The sequence below is a fragment of the Elaeis guineensis genome, chromosome 5, assembly GCF_000442705.2.
Source record: "Elaeis guineensis isolate ETL-2024a chromosome 5, EG11, whole genome shotgun sequence".
NCBI lineage: Eukaryota > Viridiplantae > Streptophyta > Magnoliopsida > Arecales > Arecaceae > Elaeis > Elaeis guineensis.
The window spans coordinates 113,016,484-113,035,851 of record NC_025997.2 but is presented as its reverse complement, the minus strand read 5'-3'; the positions used below and the strand labels follow the sequence as shown (position 1 = coordinate 113,035,851).

The window sequence follows — 19,368 nt, the reverse complement described above, 5'->3', positions numbered from 1 at the left end:
GAGACCTCTCCCTACTTCTCAGAAATTGCCTTTCTTTCCTCTACTTCTCGTGAACCAAACGAGTCCTAAAAGGGAGTTTGCTTCTTTGTCTCTAACTTTGGATGGGAGTCAAAACTTTCACTGAACTTGATAGCTAGAAAGCTCTAGCCATCTATCTATGTAAGGGCTTGTCCTCTTTCTTAAAGCACCTCACTAGAGATTATCGTCAATCAATTATTCTTTCCTCTCTCTTCTCCTCTTGATTGCCGACAGCTTAAGTTTCCTGTGCTCATAGGAATCAACCATCGTTGCTCATCAAAATCAAGGTAACAGCTTCTCCTTTTATTGTCCTAGCTTCTCCCTTGCCACCCCTGCACAAAGCCCTCATTGTAGAGATCCCACCACCATGAGTGAAGGAAAGACTATCTTATTTATTCCCTAATTTTAGATCTTCCATACCTAGTTTCTTGTTTATTTCTCTTTTTCTAACTATCATTGCCACTGAAGCTCATCGTCAGAGCCCATGACTAGCTCCCATGCCCATTCATGGCCATTGCTGGAGCTTCAGCCATCGATGAATGTGTTGGAATCTGAAATCCTTCGAGCCAAAAGATCCCCTGTTCTACTCTATTTCTATTTTGCCCCAAGCTAAAAGAAGAAAAGTGGGCTATGACTCAAAATCCCCATCATCATCGACTCTGCTTGACTACTACTGGACCTTCAATTGCACCACCGCCCCTTCCTTTCTCCTCTTCGTCTTCTTATAGGGTTAACTCGCGTCCTTCCTCCTGTATTTCTTAATAATCAAAAAAGAAAAAAGAGAATAAGAAGAAACACACACACACACACACACACACACACACACACACACACATATATATATATATATATATATATATATATATATATATATATATATATATATATATATATATATATATATTCTCTCTCTTCTCTCTCTTTTCTCTATCCTAATGACACGTAGATCCTCAATGGAACCCACTATAGTAATAATTGACCACAATAAGAGATTCTAATTCATGGTTGTCAGGCAATGTGCCGATCATCACCTTGATTCTTGTCAAATACTACTAGATTTATTGCTCTTGATCTCGATTAAGCCACATGTACGCTAGTCTGACCTTAATCAGAAGAAATTACTTTGATCATATTGACTTGGGGCATCGACACTACTACTTGGATAGCCCATCCTCCACCTTCGTCCACCCTTGCCTTGATTTTGACCATAATATTTTCTAATTATCGAGATTGATCTTCTATAAAGGTGCTAGGACTTAGGGTTTTTAATTCAAAATTAGTCATGATTAAATTTGATAGAAATATAATTTGAATATTAGGTTCCAAAGATGACTTTATTTTTTATAGATATTTCATTTACATAATTTTATTTTTGACATCAAATAAATTATTCAGCGATTTATATATAATTTATAAGTTTTATAATATGATATTTTTTAATAGAAAATAAATATGTAATTTTAAGATTTTTGGAATATCGTTATGTTGTTGATTTTACATAGAATATGCATACTTTGTGGGGTTTTACTATATCTTGCTATATTTTGGATCCTATTGATTAGGATTATGCATTGGCATTTTGATTATTATCAAACTCTTTATTCTATTTCTAGTCCTACCACAAGATCTAAGTATAATATTCTAGTTCGTACCTTAGAATATAATTGTGGTTCTATTTTTAGCCTTGCCATAGAATATAAGTATGATCAAAGTTAAAAACCGTTGAATAGAATAAGATTTGTTTCAAGCCAGATTTATGAATATATCTATATGAATTTTTGAAAGATGCTAGATTTGCGAGATCTATGTTTCAAAAGACAAAAAAGATTAAGATTCTTATATTGATTCACGAGAATTTGTATTTGTTTATTGAATCTTATATTATTATATAAATTATCTGATTAAGATATTTATTATTTACTAGATCGTCAAGCTCATTATTTCTTTTTTCTTTTCAGATTCAGATACTTATTTGCAAATATGGATACTGCTATAAAAATGAGACTACAAGCAAGATTTGATAATATCAATATAGCATAAATATAAATTTATTATTATATTTTTTATAAAATTATTATTTGAGATTTAATTAATGTAAAATTTTTAAATTTTATTTGTTAGTTGAATTTATTAATTATTTAAATTTTAGATTTTAGTTATTTAAATTATTTTCGTTGTGATGTATTTTATAAAATATTGAAATATCTTACATACTTGTGAAAAAAAAATTTTATAAGTATGCGGTAATTGCTATGACTCTAGCTGGTGATTTGGAGTTGGGGATATAACAACTTATTTAATACATTGTATCATTAGAGAATAATTTTTTTTAAAATTAGTAAATCATTGATTTTATTTTCTTTTCTATTATTTCAATTTTTATCAATATTCTTCTTTATGCTTGCAAATCTGAATTTCATTTTATATACCGAGCTACAACTATTATGAAATATATCAATGAAAACATTCTCACCCTTTTTTTTTCCAACACACTTTAATAAAATGTCCCCTTTGACAATTTATTCGACTTGTTTGAATTGAAATGATAGCAATATAGCACTATTAAATTTTACAATATTATTCTTCTTTTTTTTTTGATAAATTGGAATTTATTATATCAATTCTAGAGTAAATATCACCATGAGAATCAAAAAATAAAACATATTAAAAATCAGATGTAACCAACCAGTCTGCAGTATTTGCTTCTTTATATGTATCATCTCAAACAAATGTAAAAATACCCCCATGCTCTAGCAGAGAGCCGGTATCTGTATTCGATAAACCTGATAACCACTAAACCACTATCACAAAATCCCCTCAAGAATAATGTGAAAAGCATTTAGCTGTTTTATAACATATTTCGGGCCTTTCTATGCAGCATGCAACCCTACCATTGGCACCATAGTCTCAAATCATCTAACACCACCTACCGACTCAATCCATTGTTTTTCCCTCATGCCGTTATTATATTTTTTTAAACATACTAAATAACAAAATTGCTGGGTGATGAACAAATGCGCACATGCCATTCTAGGGGTGGACTCCGCTTGACATTCAAGTGTTCAACTTTTATGCATTGCACTAATCTTCAGTTGCCATAAAAGATTTATAATCTAAAATAGAAAAAGTAATATATCTTGAAAAAACCTAGGTTATTCAGAAGGTGTACAATTGGAATAAGATTAGTGGTAGCATCTTAATTAATGATTGAGCAACTAAAATTTATAAGATTCCGTTAGAAAAACAAAAGACTTCCTGCACATATACTTCATGTTTATATAATACATATTTATATTTTTTGGTACAATATATTTTTCTTGTATGAAGGACTAAACAAAATAAAAATTAATGGTTAACATGCAAAGCATAAACATAAACATAAATAAAAACAAGAGACCCATGTGGATAGGACAGAATATAATGAAACCCAAGAATGAAACCATAAACATCCGAAAAAACTGGTAATAACCATGATACTTTAATGAGACAGCATTGTCATAGAAACCTTCACATTGAAGAGAGAAGAAATAGCTTGTTCATTCAGTCATAGGAAGTGTAGGAAAGTCAAGGGAAATTCAATGCATACTAGATTTTAGCCTGTCAGTGGTCAAAGAAACACCACTATCGGATATAAAACACAATGAAACATGATAGACTTACAAAAGTATCTCCTAGAAGATGTCTCCACGAGAAATAAAGCAAAGCTTTCACAATTGCATAAAACAAAGTTGAAGGTTCTCTTGGTTCGGTGGAGCTAAAGTATCACGCTATCTTTGTAATGCCATTAAGCATTATCCCAACAAACCGGGTGCAACTGCCAATTTTTAAAAACTAACAAAACCCTTCTCCCTTAAGCTTTTAACGGTCTCCATGATGCTTGTCTCTAGAGGAATATAGTCAATCCCTAAGCTTTTTGTCTTTTCCTTTGAGACCTGATATATTGGCACAAAGGGCTTGTCATCCGCGCACCTGCCAGCATATGGAGCTTGACATTTAGAGAACAAGTTTGAAACAAAGAGCTTTATCTAAGTAGAGATGTACATTTAGATTGAAGGATAACTCATTAAAACTCATCTCTTCAAGACCTAGTAATTGGAACGACTAAATAAAAAGCAGCCTTAAACCTCTTCAGAGTGGAAAAGGTAGAGAAACAAGTTGACTGAGGCAGCAAAGTAGAGGTTGATACAAAAATATATATCTGTGCTCTGGAGAAGTTTTTCAGCATTTATTTGATACTTCAAAGATATGAATAATAGATGATTAAGGAACAGTAATCAAGCATGATGCTTGTGCTTTACATCACAGTGTCAAAACTGAAAATGTTTCATTAGTTAATCGATAACTTATAGCTGATACATGGCATACATTTAATTATAGACACATGGCTGTAATCTTCATCAATAAGATATACAGAGTTTTTGATCAATGGGGAGATAACATTAATGCTACAGATTAAGCAGAGGCTAGCAGTAGCAAACTTGAGCTAAAAAATAGGATGTTCAATTAAAATTTGGATTTGATCCATGCAAAAAATATTGCCAATCAATGGTTATCCATCTTTGTAGAAAAACTTTAAACTGACATTATAAACAGCTGCAACACATAACTCAAGAAGGTCCAAGATACTTAGGGCATTGACATGGTCGAATGTAAAAGAAGAGAGAACATCAGATCTAGTTCCATTGTTATGGTTGGAGCTACTTGTTACATTTTCATTTTCTGTGCCAAAGCTTCTTATGACTTGGGAGACGTAGATGGCTGAAGATTAAATGAGGAAATTAAGGAGGACAAGTTTGAACCTAAGAGAATTATAGACAAAGATCACGAGGTCCAACAAGCTCACGAGAAGAGACGAGTACAAAGCCATGTCCAATGGAGCATCATGCACGAAGTAGTATCTATAACTATGGTGCTCGAGACAAATATGATAGTGCCATGAAGGTGCTAGAGAGAGAACATATACACTAAGAGAGAGAAATCACCAATAGATGGCAGCAAGATGTCCTGAAAACCCTGTTGCTAATAAACAGACACCACATAAAGTGGAAAACAATAATTAAGCATGGTGTCTGCAGTTGTTCTGCTTGGCTGCATTTAAGTATCACTTATTAGTAGATAGTATGTCAAATTGTTCCAGTTTTTCCTCACCATTTGGACTAGTTTCAGCTTAAATTTACCAAAGCTAGAAAATTAATACCTTTGAGTTAAAGCAAAGAGAAAAAGAAAGAAACAAAAAAAAGGGCACATATAAAAAAAAATTAAGATAAAGAATGAGAGATCTAAAACATAGGTAGGTGAGCATGAATTACAGTTTTCTTCCTGGAATCATGCATGAATATTTTGACAAGGTGATATTGATAAAAAATAAATATGCTCATACATAACCATTTATTATTGTAGACAGGAACAAAAGCTATTAAGTTACAATATGAAATAATGTTCGACCCCCCCGAAACTAGGGTTAGATTTTTCTGATGAAATCTGTGATTCTAGTCAAAATATGCTCGAATAAAGCTCAATTATGTCTATACTTCCTTGACTCTGCTTAGGTATGATAAACCAAGTAGAGCAACCTGGATAAACTAGTAATTCTCAACAGGAATTCAAACCATTATACAAAGTTGTAATGTGATTTGACATCTCTTCAGTTTGAGCTGAATCTTTAATTGAATACTTGGTAAATAATTGAATGCATCTCTACAGCTGTTGACTCACACAATCATGACAAAAAGCAAATTTGGTAGTTGAATGACCACCATACAGTGGACGTGTCAGATTTCCATGAAATTATGTGACACAGATACAAAATTAAGCAGTAAAACAAAAAACAAAATTTATATATCCAGTAGTTAGTGCCAACCCATAGCAGATTGCAATCAGAAGTTATGTCTATGAGCTTAAAACTTAATAAAATATTTACTTAGTGCATCAAATGGCATGATACTTGAGGAACATAATAGAAATGTTTTTGTTGAACAAACGATGTCAGCAAATATGTAAAGACTACTCCATTATTCGCCAGATAGGTTGCTTGCTGCGACACTTCACATGCTAATCCCATCTTTGATCGTGTGTTGTTATATGCAGAGACAAGTTGCAACCTCAATATGGATGGGGTTTGCAGCTTGGCTAACGGTGAGAAAGGAATGAATTGCTAGATTCTGGATGAAGATGGGAAATGGTCCAAAAACATTAGCTATGATATGACTTGGCTATTACAAAACTTTCTTTTACAATATAGACCTACTGAACAAACAAAAACATAAAAAAGCAAGACAGAAACATTGAGAAAGAATGTAGGACAAAATGCAGAGAGACTGCATAGTTGTAATGAGGAAAAAAAACACAATTAGCAATTAACAAGAGAGTTATTTTCCTTGAAAACAATATGCCTTAGCAATTACATAAATCCAATGCAATTGAAGATGGTAACTTACATCTCTGGCAGTTTGAGAGCAGGATATTGGTCATGCAAAATCTTCACAAGCTCTGCATAGTGAGCAACTCTTTCAACTAAACAATATCTTCCACTTGCTGAGGGAACCTCAAATGCCAGAATATGTGCCATGGCAACATCCTTGACATTAACCCACCCAAAACTTGCATTTGGATATGTTGAAGATCCTACAAATGATTCAAGAGGAAATTGTTAGATTTTAATTCTTCCTTCATCAACAAAAAAAATATAGAAAAGAATAATCTAGATTCAACACAGTGTGTTATAACACCAATGAAGTACATCAAAGAGTTCAACGAGAAGCATGGTTCAAAATTCTATATAAATGAAACCTGTCTTTAGAGATGATTCATAATTAGGCCTATAGCAATGAAACTAGACATCAAAACAATTATCAACTTATTTTGGCCCATTTTGGATAAAACCACTTGATCTTCACCTTGGCATTCACTTTCTTCATTTTTTTAATTAATTTTATGACGTGTTTTGAGAAATGTTCTATTGGTCTTATATAATATACCTTTCTTTTGGTAAACTTGATGTCTATCACAATTTTTTCTATTTGCTCTTTATAGCTTTAGTTTAATTATTAGTTTATCTCAACATTTCTCAGAAAGTATGGCTCTAAATCGAGTGGAACAGATGAAAAGGATTCATTTAGCCAAAGCCAATTACTTTGGGATTAAGGCTTAGTTGAATAGAGTTTAGTTTAGCTTGGTAATTAGTGTTCCGGTTAATAATATGAATAGCATTTTACAGTTTTTCAGTCTAAATTATAAAAAGCTATATCAAAGATCAGATATAAAACAAATTTTATATGCAGGGTTTGAACCTACAACTGGAAAGACTAAAAATCAAAGTTACGAAAACATAATATCAGAGCACATGGATACAGTGTAGCTAGCCCCATTAATAAACTCCAATGGGCAAAGCTTAAATATAAGAGCCAACTTACTTTCACTTCAATGAATTTCATTAAATCATTAACCAATCTTTTATCAAATAACATAAACAACTTGCCGTATTGATTTCATACATGTTTGACATTATGATATTGTATTAAATAGTAGTCAGTCAATCATTTGTGGCATGCTCCTCCATTTGACTTATTGATATTTTTATGTGTTTTCTTTTTCTTGGCACTTTTTCCCTTTTTTGGAAGGAGCTCATATACTGTCGTGGAGCGTTGAGCTAACACCGGAAGAGGTTTTTTTCCTCTCTCTCTCTCTCTCACACACACACAATTGCTGTTGCTATTGTTGTGAGCAGCTTGCTCTATTGGATGTTTTTCCAATTATTAGCATTGAACGAAACTCTGGACCAATATGTCAAGAGAGCATAATGCCCTAATAGAAGCCTATATTAACTCCTTATAGGAATTTAACTGACACAAAAAATTCAAATGTGTTGAATGCTTATTTTGTTAGGATCTCAGGTCAATGTTCCGCTTTCAATCTAAACTCATACATGATCAATGGCACATGGTTCAAGAGCCCTCTCATAAGCTAGTTTACACATGGTATTGATACTGACTTTTCTTTAATCAATTAATATTTCTTTGCAAAACAAAATTTTGGGAGATATTTTGGACAAAAATTCTGATAGTTCCCTGTTAACAAAGTTGCATTTTTTTCCCTCCTTTAGAAAATATACCACAGTTCCATTGATCACAGAGTGCATAAAGAGTAAGGCCTCAAATCCCATGACATCAACCATGCAAGCATCTCTAGACTTGCCATAGTCATTCTAAATAGCAATACGTACTGCCAAAATCTTTCCTCGTGCTTTCAAGCTGAGGCTTCTTTTTGTTCAAAAAAAGCACACTCCACTATAGGTTGATAAACCTAAAGAGAAGTACTGGTTACATTTAGCTAATATGATATATAAGATGAATTTTACATACCATTTATCAAGTTCATGATTGCAGCAGCACTCGTATTTAGAGTAGGTTGCAGAAGAGGACCTATGACCATTGCTGGGTTTATTGTTACCATGTCAATAGAATTATCCTTCGAAAACTTCCAAGCAACCTCCTCTGCCAAAGTCTTCGAGAGTACATACCACATCTAATAGAGACTGTAGATTAGAAAAAATATTCTCGAAATATATACCATTAACTTTGTTTAGTACAATACAACTCAAGAAGTAGACTAACTTACCACTTGCAATACTCTTGAATAGCACCTAAAACCTTTAAGTTATTATAACATTTAAAGAGGAGCATAACAATAAACTTTATTCAAGCTACCACATACAAACGCTAAACATAATTATTCTTTAGTCTTATATAATATCACACTGCATTACCAGTATTACCAGAAAGCTCTAGCTAGAATGTAAAATAATGAACTGTACGATTTTAACAGAGTATAGCCTCACTAATAATCAATTCGCACCATATTACAATGAGAATAAAGAATAATTCAAGCAATAAAAAATGTAAAGGGAAAAAACACAAATTACAACCTTGATCCTACTTATTTGGTCTGGTAGCTCATGTTGAAAGAATTCAATATATATCATGATGCTTTGCATTGGGTGAATTTCACTTGTAGGATATAGAACATACCTTGATCAACAAGCCTTATCCAATATAAACAGGTTCGGCTTTATGAATTAAAGTATGAGTAATAAATGTACAAATATGTTTCATGACAAGAAACTGAATTTTATATGGACCATCAATGAATTGGTGTAATATTTCTGCTATACACACTTTTAGCAATAAACGTAGAAAAAACCCTGCCATGAAACTTAGAAGGCCTCTTAATTGGTAGTAAAGGCTATGTTATCAGTTATGCAGTTTATGCTCAAGCTCATGCAACAGGCGAGCAATCCACAGCCCAAAACCAAGACAAACTGAGAAGGAATTTAGGTTCATCTAGGAAATTGTATTCATCTATAGAGCCAGAATTACAAAGGCAAGAGCCCAAATTGAAAAATTATCAACATATAAGCATATATGTACTTTCACATAAAACTTTTTGATATCTAAATGTATATTTGCAGAAAGATCAGATCCTTACATTTTGAACATGTGCCTCAAGCATACAACTACATTTGTGGGACAATGGGATAAACAATTAGCAACTATAATCATCATGTAAGCAATAGAAGATAAGAATAATCATTCACCTTCACAACAATCTTAACAATGTATACTTTCACAGCATTCGAATATCAATTCATGATACATACAGTTGTCAAAGACAAGAATAATAGAGGACAGGGATATGATATTTTCATTCTACCAAAGATACTCAACAATAAAACATTAACATTTGGGAGTTTACTTTTTTCTACCAAAGATACATGCACACACATGCTACTTAAATGTGGGACCACAAACATGGACTTGTATCGATTATTTTTGTTGATAGATCAACCCATATGTTAGAAGGTGGACTACACAGTGGCAGTAGCCTTCCCCTAGCCAGGGCCAATGGATCGAGTATATAGTCCAAAACCAAGCTACACGTTCTAGCAAATCCCACATATCCACCTCTTCATACAGTGGCCCATGCAACAATTGTCACGTTTGATCCGCATCCATGCATCCCATGTTTTTTAAAACTTCATAATCATGCCGCCAACAAATCATACATAAGGAGACTCAAAAACATGATTTGCCCCAAAAAGGATAGCACTTATAAGATTTTGTTGTGCCTCTGATGCATGTCCTACAGAAATTAAAAGTTTCTGGATGGGATATTGCAAAAAAGGATAAGGACAAAAAAAAATTAAAGTAGCTCTATATTTCTTTCTTGCATATATTCTTAGGGAATTCATGTTGCAGCCATGTTTTGATCATACAACCTTCATGATGTCTATATCCAAATATGATTCAAAAAGAGAAAGATACACCTTGGTATTAGCTCATACCTTTGCCTGCTTACAGAACTCTGCACTAGAAAACCATGTCTCATCAACTACCACATCAGGTGTTCGTGGTCTTCCATTAAATGCAACAGCAGCCATGGATGATGTTACGACCACCCTTTTAATAGGAGTTTTAATGCAGGAACTGAAAACATTGAGTGTTCCCTTCACTGCTGGGTCGATTAACTCAGCCTAAATGTATGATTGAAAGACAATGCTGTTAAAAAAGTTATAGCTTGCCATCATTTGGGACAGTGAAAATAAAGAATATCACCAAGGCACATTGGAGAGAAAGAAAAGAAGGCAAGAAGTGTATCTACAGTAATCTTATCCAGTTCCATATGTATTACTGCATTATAACACAACATAGGAAAGATAGCAGAAGTTGTTGCAGTAAGCATGAAATGTTCAATTAGTCAGACAAATTTTTCAGCATACGAGCAAAAAGTTAATCAATGCTGAATATCATTATCCTACATGGATAAAGTGGCCAGATATGAAAACAGCATCAAGTGAGTAAAGAGGCCAGATTTTAAAGCAGCTTCAAGTGAAGAATGCGGAATTGCATAGATATAGGTCAGTGCACATAATGAATCCATACGACCAGCCTCTTTTTATTACATGAAAATTTTGTGCATGTATTTGGATCTAGGTTGCTAACATGAAAAAAATCTCAAGCTGAAATTCATAATCAAAAGATAAAATATGGAAAAAATCTGTAATGCAACCCCTAAACTCAGGACGAGTTTCTATACAAATAAATGCAAGCAAACAGGGAGTATGCCTTTTTCCCTTTTCTTTTTTAAGTTGTTTCAGAAATCCATGGCTGGTTAAGCTTTAGAACTTTAATATTTTCAGATTAGTTGTATGATTATATCTATAAGTCATAGTTGGGTTGAGAAAAATTAGTAATTAGAATTTTATTAGATAGCTTAGATGTCTTTACACATAGGGTTCCATAGTTCCATGGTTCTCCAAATTTGGAATATTTGTCCTTAAATCATCGAGGAATTATTTTTCTTCATGTTTTACTTCTATCTTTTGTTTATCTTTAGGAAAGCAGCATTCAAGGCCTCTGCCCCACACATCTTTAAACCTATCCTCTCTAATCCTCTGGTGCCACCTAAGTCAGGAGTGGTGCCACCTTAACCTGCTCAGATGTTGTCTTATCACCATTTGATGCCAACTAGATCTCCCTCTAAATCATTGCTACAACAACCTGTTGGCCCCATCTGTAGAACTCTAAAGTTTCCACTTCAACCCCTTTGCCATGACCTCCGCAACTCCCCTCTGAAACTGTTGCCTCAACTCACTTTTGACCCTACCTCCATCCCTTCAGTTCTACTATCTCAACCAGCTCTTATTCCCACCACCTCAACCTCTATAGTGCAACAACTTCAATCAAAGAACATAAGAATAGCGAAGAGGATCATCAGATCTGTACAACTGTTGGTGATCTTTTGCTCTCATTACCTCAATTGAGAAGAGGAGAGAGGTCAGCAGATTGAGTTTTAGGGTAAATGGCTTGGCCGAGTCTGAGTCCAATTAAGTTGCTGATTTGGTGGTTCAAACAGTTAATAGGTTCGAATGGGTTTCAGCTAGATCTAGGTTTTAACTAAACATGGCCCACCATAGCTAATAGGTGGCCGATCAAACAGGTAGACCCCGCTAATCCACCCAAGTCTCAAACAATGGTATTAACTAGATTGCTTTCTCGATACTCAGTACAAAGAATGCATTCACTCCAATAGTAGCTTAACACCAGCAAAGATTGCACAAAAAAAAAAGATTATGATGATACTGCTTTTGTTCTACAACACTAATAAGTTAGGAGCAAATTTAAATAGTACATTATAGAAACAACGTGAACCTATGAAAAAAAATAATAACAATGTTATTTTATAACAAAGACAACATGAACCTGTGGATCCGTGACATTGTGATAGAAAGGAGATGCAGTATGAAAAACACCCTCACACCCCTCAACTACTGAATCAAAAGAGCCCTCTTCCAACAAGTTTGCTTTAAACAAGTGCAGTCTCTCATTGGCTCCTTCCAAGGCACGCAAATGCTCGATTTTCTTCGGATCAGCTAATAAACATGACAAAAAAAAATATATAAGATAAGATACCAAAATTGGATTTTAGCAAAATCTCAGGTTTGTATATGTCCTATGATAAGTGGCGGTGACAGAATTTTGCAAAAGGATTAGATGATGATTAGAATATTGCATTTTTTCTCCATGATCCATTAAAACAAGAATAATAGAAAGAGATTATTCAGACAAAAGTGACTGAACAAGAACAAGAACAAGAACTTAGGATTTCATGTTCGATGTGTAAGACAGATACAGGCATATTTATAGGAATGACTGAAAGAAACATCACATAGCAAAGTGTTATCATTTAAGTGAAAAGCAGGAGTGCTTCTTTAAACTTACTATAATTTTAACAATATCAACGTCATCCTCAATCTACCTCAACTGAAATAGAGGATCTCACTTGCAAGATGCCCAATATCATTCAAATGCCGTAAATAGGCTTCAGACTTGTACCGCAGATAGTTCATAACAAATCACTCATTTTTAATTTGATCCATGAAACACGTTTGAATAGAGAGAATTTACCATCTTCTCAAATTTTTCAAAATTTTGTCCCATACAAAAATGATTAGGATTTTTTTTTCTTTTTTCTTGACAAATAGGATACTAGTTCCCATATATATAATGGACAATTTCATGGACAGTACTTCCTCCAATATTGGAAGATAAGTGGATGCTGTTTACCTAAGTGAATCTCCATATGATTCAATGTGACAAGAATGGAGATTTTGTTGATGAAATAACTGAGGAGAACCTCTAACCCAATTTATGGAGGACAGTGAAAGGTGAAAGTAGAGAAGAAAAACTGAAATAAAATTGCATCATCGATTTACATAGAATGCCTTAGAGAAGTGAGAACTTGTAGAATAAAGTGATGACCGAGGGGATAGCTACAGTTGTCACATTCTACATGTTCGCCACTCAATTGCTGAAAAGTTGTACCATTTTAAATTGAAAGGCACCAAAGCTCCTTATAAACCCTTTAATCCCGTTTTGTGTTCTGATAGGACCTACCGCAAATTGCACGAGACCCAGCCAACCCATCCTTAAAACCCTAACTTCCCACTCTATTTCTACCCATGTATTATATATAATATGTCGAGAAAAAGGCAAGACAACATTAACAAAAATCCAAAGTCAAAAATACAATTACTAAATGCTAGCAAAAAGTGTTCAATGATGATTAATGGGAAAAAAAATATAACCAATTTTTTTTAAAAAAAATCACGCAAAGTCAAGAAAACTTAAAAAAAAAAATTACAACCCCCTTTATCTGAGGTTTAAACGCAAGGTAAAAGATTCATCCAACAGTATCATCGCTTAAGGGCTAAAAAAACGAATCCAAGCAAGCAAGAAGGCTTGAAGGTCATTATTCCACAAATCTGAGCAGACAGGGACACAAATCCCACAGCGTTGATGTCATAATAACCATAAAGAGGAAACGAGAAACACTAATAGGAGCATTCCATCACTCCTTGTGTGCAACTGTTTCCCCTAAAGAGGAGAAGAGGGATATCAATTGCTATAAAATCATGACTACTAGTTCTCAAAATTACAGAAAAAGACGGACCAAGATCCCGGACGGAGGCGCGCACGGTATATCCACGCTGGAGGAGAAGCTTAACAAGCCAGGAAGCAATGTAGCCGGACGCACCAGTCACGCACACCACCTTCCCACTTCCACTCATCCTTCTCCGCTCGCTCGCCCTCGCTCCCACTCTTCCGTATTTGGATGGACATTGAGAAGGCCAGAGGCGGATGTATAAATAGAGAAAGGAGCCAGAAGCGGAACGCCAGAGGACGGCACCAGATGCCCTCTCGATCGCTCCTTGCACGAATGTTAAAGTATTCCCATCTCCTTTTTTTTCCATCATCTGCACAAATTTGGAAGCGCTTATTGCGCAATCGTCCGCAATTGCTTACTTTGGTGTGTGGCGTACAGCTAAGTGGCGGGGTTGACGGCAAAACGTGGGCACTTACCGCTGGACGCTGAACGCAAATGGGAAAAAAAGGAAATTGCAAAGAGCTGAAACGTAAGCAATTGCGACATGCCGTTGGACGCTGAACCCAAATAGGGGCAAAAATGGAATTACAAACAGCTGAAACGTAAGCAATCGCAGCAGCATTGGAGAGAGATCATGCTTAATGGTGACTGCAATACTGTAACAATTTTGAATATCATCCAAAAAGACCACCCCTCGTGATCAGCCCACTGAATCTGTACTGCAATATATCATCTGTAATGACGTGAGATCTTATCTAAAAAAAAATTAATCAGAATATAAAAAATATTTTGACATCTAAATATATAGACCTTTTTAAGAAAATAAATTTCAATCATCAAAAGATTTTTAAGATGATATCATCCGTATATTCAGGGATACGTAAATCACTTTCCAAATGGAACAATCACGAATCTCGTGATCCATATTTTTAGATCAACCCAACTGGTCTATTAATTGAATAAACCGGATTCCTAATCTGTTTCATACTAGAATCAAGTCGACCCATTATGATCTGATATGATCTTTGATCCCTACGATGATTCATTTGCCACCGCAGCAGCAGAATGGCAAGTACACATCAAAACTGACGCCTTGGTTGCCCTATCAAAGCATACATCAAAACATCGTATATCATTTGCTGTCGCAATTGCTTACGTTTTGTCGTCCATCCGGAAAGTGTCCGATACCGTGTTCCTTTTCAGGCTTCTTCCCTTGTATATATGCGGGCCTCCGACCGAATAGCGAGAGCGAGAGAGAAGAAAGAAGGATGAGTGGGAGGAGCGGGAAGATGGTGTGCATGATCGGTGCATCCGGCTACATTGCTTCCTGGCTCGTCAAGCTTCTCCTCCAGCGCGGATATACCGTGCGCGCCACCGTTCGAGATCTTGGTCCATCTCTCTGTAATTTTGATGATTTTTTTGTGATTAAATTATATTGCCCTCTTGAGGTTTGGGGTAGACATAGACTTCCATCCGATGTTTCAGAAAATATAAATAATCTCCTATCGTTTTCTTTCTTCTAAACAAGCCTCCCTCTCTAGCCTAATTCGATCTTAAATATCTTATATTCTCTATTTTTATTATTTTTTATTCATTTTATTATTTGAATTTTCTAAATTTGAAATTTTTATGTTTACTCAAATTATTCTCAAATATTGAATTTGTAATGGTGATTACAACTTATCTAAAGAAGTATGCTTATTAAAATCCAAGGTATTTATACATAATTTATCAAATTTGGACATTGAGATGGGCTATGCCTGCTTATAGCCGTATATTCTAGTAGGCACGAATAGCCATGTAACATAATTGGACTTTCAAAGCTAGAGTTGGCAGTCAGATCGAGTTGCATTAAATATGGATCAAATTAGATAGGGGTTCGATTAAAAATTCATCAATCTAAATTTAATTTATTTATTAAATGAGTCAAAAATTAAAGTCTAAACTTGACCTATTTATTAAATAAATCATCCAATCTAATTTATATAATCTATTTATAAAATAGGTCCAATTAGGTTAAATGGGTTAAAATATTAACCAAATTATGTTAAATAGGTTAAACATATTTTAAACATATTAAATAGGTTTCTAATTGATCAAATAGGTCATATTTTAACCCCATATAATTATTAAATAGGTTAAAATAGGTTAAATGAGTCAAAAGGTTAAACCTGAACCCAACCCATTTAATAAACAGATCTAAAAGGTTGATCCATGTATGATCCAAACCCATTTATATTAAATCAAAACCTATTTAATATTGATCATTTGCAAGTCAAGTTAACGAGTTGAGTCATAAAATTGCCTCCTTACTCAAAGCCCCAAATTTATAAATTATATAAGAAATAATATTAAGACTCTTTTGGCTAAGTTTTAATCATTATCACAAGTTTGATAATTGGAATAATTTGGTTAAAAATAAAAAATGAAGTTTGAAAAAAATTCAAATAACAAAAGAAAAAAAAAATAAGAATAAATAATATAAAATATTTTAACATTCAACGATGATAGAGAGTGATGATGTTAGCAAGACTATTAGCTTATTTAATAGAAAGATAATGATGGAGACTTATGTGTTATGTACAAAGCAAAAATTTAAAAAATGAAATGTATATTTTCAAAAATATTAGGTGGGAATCTATAATTATATCAAACCTTAAAAGTTGTCAATGTAATTTATTCTTTGTTTTAGGGTTTTTAAGATAGCTATTTGCTATCCCTCTTCTCCTCCTTCCTCTTTTGGAGTTAGTGATAGGGTGCTCCAATTAGTGTTATATGGCATGGCACCTATTCTCATTTCATTGATTATCTTGAATGATTATGATTATTATGATTCATCTCTTTGCATGCTCAGATTTGTTGAAGAGTCCTTAAGCCTAATTGCTTGCTTACATTAGCTTGTAGCCTTTAAGCCATGATTGTGGTTGGATGGATCTTTTACATTGTGTTTAAGCCCCAAATTAAGGAGTTTTAATTGATTTTTAAGTTTTCATGACTTTGTTGTGTATGATTTTTTTTTTTTGATATTTTTTTTCCATTAATCACTATTTGACTCATTGTGCTAACATTAATTATTCACATTTTTGACTTATTTTACAATATTTGTATGAAAGATATTTTTGACTCATTGTGCAAACATTGATTAATCATATTCTTAACTATCTCTAGTATAAGTTTGAAGTCATTTGCAGCATTTGAACATTAATGTTGGGTTTCTTGTAAGGAAGATCCTTTTTTCTTTAGTTGAGGCAAATTGAGGATGATATTGATTTCTAGTTAAATATTTAATAAATTTGAAAAAGAGCTTCTGCTTTCACTAAAATAAGAACACATTTTGCTATATGATGTTCTTCTAGTCTTTCCTCTAAATATGCCTCTATCTGACTTATGCATAGAACATAAAATCCAAAATTTTTGTGTTCTTTGTCTTGGTTATTTATTCATGTTCTATCACTTTTGTGTAAAAATCTCTTTCTATTATTATTTTTTAATGTATTAGGGAGAAAGGGTGATGTTCTAATCATCATCAATTTTTTTTGCAAAATTTTGTGATTAATCTATGTCAAGTATTCATGCCACCACTTGACTTACCATAGGATATTAGCTAGATCTAAAATTTTATTGAAAATTAATTTTTGCCTATCTTCTTATAAGTTTTTGTGTCATGTTTACCAATTGATTCGAAGAAACCTGAGCATCTACATGCCTTGGAACGAGCTAATGATAGATTACACCTATTTAAAGCAAACTTGTTGGAAAATGGCTCTTTCGATTCAGTGGTCGAGGGGTGCAAGGGTGTATTTCATACAGCATCTCCTTGCTATGAAAATGTCATAGATCCACAGATTCATATAGTTATCTATTATAGAATAATAATAATATTATTATTTTTCATAAGTTTAATTTTTTCACTAATATATTATTTAGATTGTTCCTAACTTATTAGTCTTACAAAACAAAAATAGTATCATCATAACTTCACTATTTTTTTGGACAATATTTACTGGCGTAGAGCTACTATTGGAGTAAATGCAATCTTTACACAAAGTTACAATCGAGATAGCAATCTAATATATGCACTTAATACAAGTATTTTGAGATTTGGTTTGATCAACTAGGCTACTTGTTTAATCGGCCACCCGCTGGCTATGGTGGGTCAAGTTAAAATATGTACTGGCTTAATATCCATTCGATCTAATGAACTAAACAGCTCAATTATTTGAACCGCCGAAGCCAGTAGCTCATTTGACTTGAACTAGGCTATAGGGAAAAATTACAACCCTTTATTTCCCTAAAACTCAATTTGATAACCTCTACTCTTCTTCTTGATTGAGGAAATGAGAGCAAACATTTATTAATTTGTTCTTCTTTTCATTGACTAAGGTGGTTCCTCCATAGAGGTTGAGATGGTGGGACTAAAAGCTAGTTGAGGTAGCCAGACTGAAGGGATGGATGTGGCATCAAAAATAAGATGAGGCAGCATTTCAGAAGGGAGTGAGGGGGGAGCATAGCAACAGTACAATAGGCTATCTAGGTAGTGTTGAGTATGATAGAACAAAATTTGAATAATTTGAGATGGTCATTGGCACCATGCATAACCGGGGAGCAATAGAGGATTGGAGAGGTTCCGTTTAAAGAAGTGAGGGGCAAAAGGCTCAAATAGCTAAGAAGGAATGGGTAGTTTGTTGTCTTTGGTTGAACCTTTGTTCAACCATTAGAACATGTGGCCTATGACCACACCCAAAATGGGCATCTAGGTCACCAGGTTTAAAGCATTATTTAATAGAATTGAATGTTCTTTAATAATAGTTTACATTATTGGTTCGATATCCATAATAGTGCCATGCTAGTCGAGTGTTAGTATGGGTGAGTTTGTGTATACTTAATAATAGAGGTACAGTGCTACATGTACACTATGAAACAGTAAAGTCTACAGTGAAAGGTATTGATATTATTCTTGATCCAGTGCATTTGAGACAAATCCTGCACTTGCCTTGTGAAGGCTATACTAATATGGAGCTCCCAATCAAAGAAGAAGGAATTAATATTATCTTAGGGAGAACTTTTACTGAAAGTTTGAATAAATTAGAAGCAAAAATTCTTTCTGTTGAGATGAGGCTGTTACATCACATGGTAACCAAATTGTTTATCCCTAGGAGTGGCAGACATGACCTCTTATCTAGTAGGGATATTTGCATCATATACCATATGATCACCGAGACCCCTTGAACCTTCTTGCTTTAATGTTTGAGGCCATTAGGGAGATCCTGAACAGGTCTAAGGCTCACTTGCCTTATGGTATGGCACTTACCCTGATCTTTAGGAGGTTCGAAGTCAATTTTGAGGGGGAGGCAGTTGTCAGATTATCTCATTCTGACACCATCAACCACCACACACTGCACCGCGTGG

General features: G+C 34.0%; 1 protein-coding gene across 1 annotated transcript; it reads right to left on the bottom strand.

Annotated features, from left to right (window-relative positions):
* Window positions 1-3,572: 3,572 nt before the first annotated feature.
* Window positions 3,573-14,344, bottom strand: LOC105032900 (phenylacetaldehyde reductase). The gene is made up of 6 exons (XM_029261159.2): window positions 14,026-14,344; window positions 12,276-12,445; window positions 10,358-10,546; window positions 8,379-8,541; window positions 6,456-6,642; window positions 3,573-3,987 (listed from the first exon to the last, which is right to left on the bottom strand). Exons 1-6 carry the CDS (start codon window positions 14,327-14,329, stop codon window positions 3,843-3,845), a joined length of 1,158 nt encoding a protein of 385 aa, XP_029116992.1. The 5' UTR covers window positions 14,330-14,344; the 3' UTR covers window positions 3,573-3,842.
* Between the last annotated feature and the right edge of the window lie 5,024 nt (window positions 14,345-19,368).

Coding starts and splice junctions, on each gene's coding strand:
- LOC105032900 (XM_029261159.2), bottom strand. CDS start 14,329: ATGATGGAAAAAAAAGGAGATGGGAATACTTTAACATTCGTGCAAGGA. Junction 10,547..12,275: donor ACAATGTCACGGATCCACAG/GTTCATGTTGTC, acceptor TCATACATTTAG/GCTGAGTTAATCGACCCAGC. Junction 3,988..6,455: donor GCTCTCAAACTGCCAGAGAT/GTAAGTTACCAT, acceptor ATATGCTGGCAG/GTGCGCGGATGACAAGCCCT.